Source organism: Lactuca sativa, chromosome 7 (assembly GCF_002870075.4).
Source record: "Lactuca sativa cultivar Salinas chromosome 7, Lsat_Salinas_v11, whole genome shotgun sequence".
Taxonomy (NCBI): domain Eukaryota; kingdom Viridiplantae; phylum Streptophyta; class Magnoliopsida; order Asterales; family Asteraceae; genus Lactuca; species Lactuca sativa.
In genome coordinates, this window is record NC_056629.2 from 470,676 (window position 1) to 476,474 (window position 5,799).

General features: G+C 39.1%; 1 protein-coding gene across 1 annotated transcript; it reads left to right on the forward strand.

Annotated features, from left to right (window-relative positions):
• Positions 1-1,134: 1,134 nt before the first annotated feature.
• On the forward strand, positions 1,135-1,725 carry LOC111888997 (uncharacterized mitochondrial protein AtMg00810-like). Its single transcript, XM_023885124.1, has 2 exons — positions 1,135-1,438; positions 1,574-1,725. Exons 1-2 carry the CDS (start codon positions 1,135-1,137, stop codon positions 1,723-1,725), a joined length of 456 nt encoding a protein of 151 aa, XP_023740892.1.
• Positions 1,726-5,799: the final 4,074 nt, after the last annotated feature.

Sequence of the window (5,799 nt, forward strand, 5' to 3'; positions counted from 1 at the left end):
AAGACACTTCGATCGGAAGATCCCATAGAGTATGGCCTGGAAAGCCGTATGTGTTGTATGCGGTATTTAGGGGAACTCCCTAAGCATTTATGCTTACCGTTTGCATGTTATGTGTTTCAAGTACCAGTGATGATCGCGGGAAGGCACCGGCATGATCAGTACACACTTGTAGTGGAGACGTTTTGAGATTCTGGAGATTGTGATTTGTACTTATGTTATGTGAAAAACAATTTATACATGTTTTTGAGAATTATGATTGGAGTATTTTTATTAATTTAATATGAAAAATTGTTTTGAAATTTCACGGTGTTACACCAAATCAAGCTAGACAATATTGGAGTAATTATCCAAAACAAATCAGGATTGGTGGCCAAAGGATTCACTCAGATTGAAGGACTTGATTATGACGAGACTTTTGCTCTTGTTGCTCGTCTTGAAGCCATCTAAATCTTTCTTGATTATGTAGATCACAAAGGCTTTAAGGTTTACCAAATGGATGTCAAAAGTGTTTTTCTCAATGGTGAACTGGATACCGAAGTGTATCTTCAACAGCCCCCTCAGTTTTGTCAATCTTTCTTATCTGAACTATTGCTACAAACTCCGAAAAGTTGTTTATGGCCTTAAGCAAGCTCCTCGCACCTGGTACAAGACTCTCATCGATTTTCTCAAGCGTTCCAATTTTCAAAGAAGAATTCTTGATCATACCCTATTCCGAAGATTAAATGGGAACAACCTCATGTTAGTCCAAATTTATGTTGAGATGTCATTTTTGGATCCACGGATTCATCAATGGTTGTAGATTTTGCCAAGTTAATGAGTAGTCGATTCCAAATGAGCATGAATTGCGAAATAAGTTTCTTCCTCGGACTCCAAGTCAAGCAAACCAACAGAGGAATATTTGTTCACCAAGAAAAATACATTTCCAAGCTTCTAAAAAAGTATTCAATGGACACTTGTGCCTCTGCAAAGGTTCCTATGGTTTTCGTACACAACATCTTCTCGGACCCATGAGGTGTTGTTGTTGATCAAAAGAATTAAAGGGGAATAATTGGGTCACTATTCTATCTTACAACAAGTCATCCGGACATCATGTTCTCAACATGCATGTGTGCCAGATTTCAAGTTAATCCGAAGATGTCTCATCTTCTGGCGGTCAAACAAATATTTCGATACGTCAAAGGTACTAAGAGCCTCGGAATTTGGTATCCGGAAAATGAAAGTTTCCTTCTTCAGAAATACTCCGATTCAAACTATGTAGGTCTTCAAATGGATAGAAAAAGCACCTCAGGAGGTTGTCAATTTTTGGGTGGAAGACTGATTAGCTGGTCATCTAAGAAACAAAAGTCCATTGCTCTTTCAACAGCCAAAGCGGAATACAATGTTGCTGTTACTTTCATTTCTCAAGTTCTTTGGATGAAATCTCAGCTTTATGACTATGGTTATCTATTTCAACAAATTCCAATCTATTGTGATTCTCAAAGTGTCATTGCGATTTCTCACAATCCAATTCGTCACTCCATGACAAAGCACATCGATATTCGGTACCATTTCATTAAATATCATGTTTTAAAAGAAAACATTGAACTTATTTTTGGTCCATCTGACGATGAAATTGCTGATGTTATTACTAAGACATTAGATGAAACCAAATTCAGTGGGTTTCTAAACAAAATGGGTATGATGATGCTTGATCCTCAATTCTTCCAAGAGGCTTTTACTCTCTGATGGAAACATCAGAAGGTGAAATAATTCCGAAGTAAAAATCTTTTTCATCTCGTAATCATTTCCTCTCGGAATAAATAGGATCATTTTACTTGTTTTTTTGTCTAACATCTTCTTTTAGTTTTAAGTTGTACAAATTTCCTCATCTCTTGAAGATTATGACCAATATAGTTGCATTGGTGTGTTTGTATTGATCTCTCCTCGAAATCTATCTTAAATGAAGTGTTATGAAATTCACTACAGAATTCAAGTCCGAAACGGTAATGTGCATTCACCTCTTACCATTGTCCGAGCTCTAACCCTTCATGTCTCGGAATCTCAAATTTGTTTAAAATTGTCCTCTAAGATCTTCATGCATTTTATCTCTGATATTCAGTCTAAGATTGTGTCGTCTTGAACTCTATATCATGTACTAATGATATGTTCATGTTTTATTCGAAGTATCTTATGACATCTCGTCTCGGAATTTTCTTATTCTGAGATCCTCTGTTATGAAAAAAAAATTCGAAGTTTTTTCATTAGTTTTTTTTCTCAAATTTGTATAAAATTGTCCTCTAAGATCTTCATGCATTTTATCTCTGATATTCAGTCTAAGATTGTGTCGTCTTGAACTCTATATCATGTACTAATGATATGTTCATATTTTATTCGAAGTATCTTATGACATCTCGTCTCGGAATTTTCTTATTTCGAGATCCTCTGTTGTGAAAAAAAAAATTCAAAGTTTTTCATTAGTTTTTTTTTTCGAAATGTTTTTCTTAATTGAGTTAACCGTTTTTTTTACTGGTTGTCCTTAACTCCTCAATAATTGTGCTTTTTGCACACTTCTCGATAAAGTGCGCATCAACTCAAACTGAAACGACAGTTTTCTCATTTCGCACGTATGGACACCCCATCTTTCATCCTTTAAATTTATATGCATGCTAATGTTGGCAACACATTTAATGTGATCCATTTTCCAATCGTGTGTCATCATTGCATTTTTTTCTAACCCGACCCAAAAGTCCAACCTATAAAAGGTTTTCAAACGCCAATTGTTCAATTTTTATGCTTAAACCATCTTCTTCTCCAACATTCTATATGCACTTGTTCTTCAAACTCCCATGCCTGCAACAATCGATTCCGTTCAAGACATCCATGAAACCTCAAAACCTGATACAAAGAAGAAATCATCAAAGGGTTCAGCCTCATCTTCATCCACAGAACCCATAATTCGTGAAACAACCCAACTAATTTCACTCGATCCTATCAATTACGATGAATCCATTCGAGTGATCATCGATTTCCTCTCACATCACCCCATTTCCATTCCACTCATCAAAACCCCAAACCCTCAAATCCCTCTACGCATTCTTCACACAACCTTCAAGAGAATCAAGATTCAAGACGGTGTTCTGGAGACGAAAATCATTGGAGATAGAATTGTTCCTGTTTCCAAATAAAGATTCCTCAAAGAAATTGGGATTCCAGAAAACCCCAAAGGTTTTCAAGTGCAAGAACCCTCGTCTGAAGAGTTCGAGACGTTCTTGAACGAAATTGGGTACAATGAAGAGTTCAAGGCTAAGAAATTCAAGAAATCAGCGGTTCCTGGCCTTTGGACCTTGTTGAAGCACCACATTCTTCGAGGTCTATCAGGCAAACATGGAGGAACAGAGACAATAATCAAATATTGGCTCTATGTTCCAGACGTTCCTAAACAAAATTGGGTACACTGAAGAGTTCAAGGCTAAGAAGTTCAAGAAATCAGCGGTTCCTGGCCTTTGGACCGTGGTGAAGCACCTCATTCTTCGAGGTCTATCAGGCAAGCATGGAGGAACAAGGACAATGAGCAAAGATTGGCTCTATGTCGTTTACAACATCTACTCAGGAAGGAACAACATTATCAATCTAACCGAGGTCCTATGGCAAGACTTTTGGAAGTTTTCCATTAAGAGAAAGCCACACGAGATTTCTAGTCACGTGTTTTGGGCTCTTATACTTCAAAAACTCTACAAAGAAAGACAAGAGCCAATTCCTATCAACACAGAACCAAAAGAGGTATTTCTCTCATTTAAAGCTATTAAGAGATATAGACTTCCGAACTAGTCTACTTTCGGACCTATTCGTAGGTTGCCAGAACATATGTTCGCGGTTCTTCTATCTGATTCACAATTTCTTAAACATCACTTAGAGACTTTGACTGTGTTTATCCCAACACAGTCTGCCCCAGTCTCTGTTGATCAACCCTTAGATGTGACTAAGCCAACCACGACTGGTGGAGAAAAGAAAAAGGCAGCCAAATGAAAAACATATCCTTCCAAAGCTCCTGCCAAAAATAGATCCAAAGTCAGTGGTTCCTCTCGGAAGGAATCACACATTGACATTCCAACTGACTCTAGTCATCCGATTACCCCTCCTAGCCATTCTTCCGAAGTACCCTTCGGAGCTTCAAAATCACATGAACACAACCACGAGGAGTCTCCACATAATCGACCCTCATCTTCCCAAAAAAGATGATGTCGGTGTTAAACAAAGTTCCTTGGAGCCCCTGGAACAAAACCACATGTCACCTCGGAAATCTCATTCCCTTCTACACAAGCATGATCTAGGACCCCTTCCGCGGATCCTAAGCTCTCGGAAGCTAGTGTTGTCCCTACAACTTCTAGAGCCCCAGCTGGTCTAATACCTGGTTCAGGTAAAGGACGACCAGGTTCTGCTAATGGTAATAGGAATGACTTTGTTGATAGGGCTCATACAAGACATCCAGAGCTGACTCGACCTCAAGTTGAATCCACTCTCATCTTCATGCAAAAATAGGCAATTCAGAGCAACTTGCCATTTGTTGCTCCCACAGACAAAGAAACAGAACAAGAATTTGCCACAATAGAAGCTCATGAAACCACAATCATCCCGGATGATCCTCCTAAGTCTCCACGTATTGATTCCTTTCAAAAGCCCTCGGATGAAGAAAACTCAACAGAGTTTATGGTTGATGAAGATAACGCTTCCATTGGTGCTCTTCCACTCTTCTTCTCATTTAATTCTTTACAAAAGCCTTCTTCAAAACCTGTATATGACTTCGGACTGTCATCATCTTCCTCGGAACATGTAGATGAAGAAATCCATATTTATGACAATGTCCAAGCAACTCAAGGAGGTGAAACGTAAACAAATCCTCCTCAAGGCAATCCAACAGAAGATAATCCCTCTCCTTTTGAACCTCAAGGCGATAAAGGTAGTGATAATGGTAAGTATGAGAGTTCTACCTCGGACACTGGATCATCGATCAGATGAAAATATTGTTGATCCATTTTCCTTTCCGGAACTCCGAGACAACATAGCAACACTTGTCTCCAAGGTAGACTCACTCGACAAATACTTGGCGCAATTAGACTCCAAGCTTGATGAAAAAGTTTCCTGCCTCGACTCAAAGCTTCATGTCATTCTCAAGTTTCTCTCCGAGATTAAGCAAACTAGGCCCTCGGAAACTTAAAAGGCAAATCAACTTGATCAGCTCATCTCCTTACATTTCAAACACACCTTGGAAGAAGTCGAACAAAAGTACAACGACAGGTTGGATCACCACATCTCGACCACCACCATCATGCTGAAAATCCATGATGACATGATTAAAGCAACAAACGAGTTGATCCAACAAACACAGGTCCGTCATGAGAAACAGATCCAGATGTTAGAGAAAGAAATCAGGAAGGATGAAATCAACCTCATCATGCAACATGTCCTAATCAAGTTACTCCGAGCTTGCTGCAACATCGTTGGCATTCCGAACTACAAGTTCGACGAAATGCAAACCATCCTTGCCACTTTGTTCGATCATTTGAAAGCCCAAGCCCCCACTACCAAAGCATATGATGCTCTCTTCAAGCAAATCAATATGAGCTTCCAGAGTGTATTCGAACGATTATCCGAATTCCAAGCCAATGCTAGACTTGCCTTGGATGCAGGGCCCTCTAAAGCAAAAGGGGGAAAAGGACCTAGTCATAGGGGATGAACCATTCAATGGAAACTTGCCTCGAATTTCACTCTCCGAGATGAATCTGATGATGATGTTTTACAAGTTGAATCCATGGACCCTCC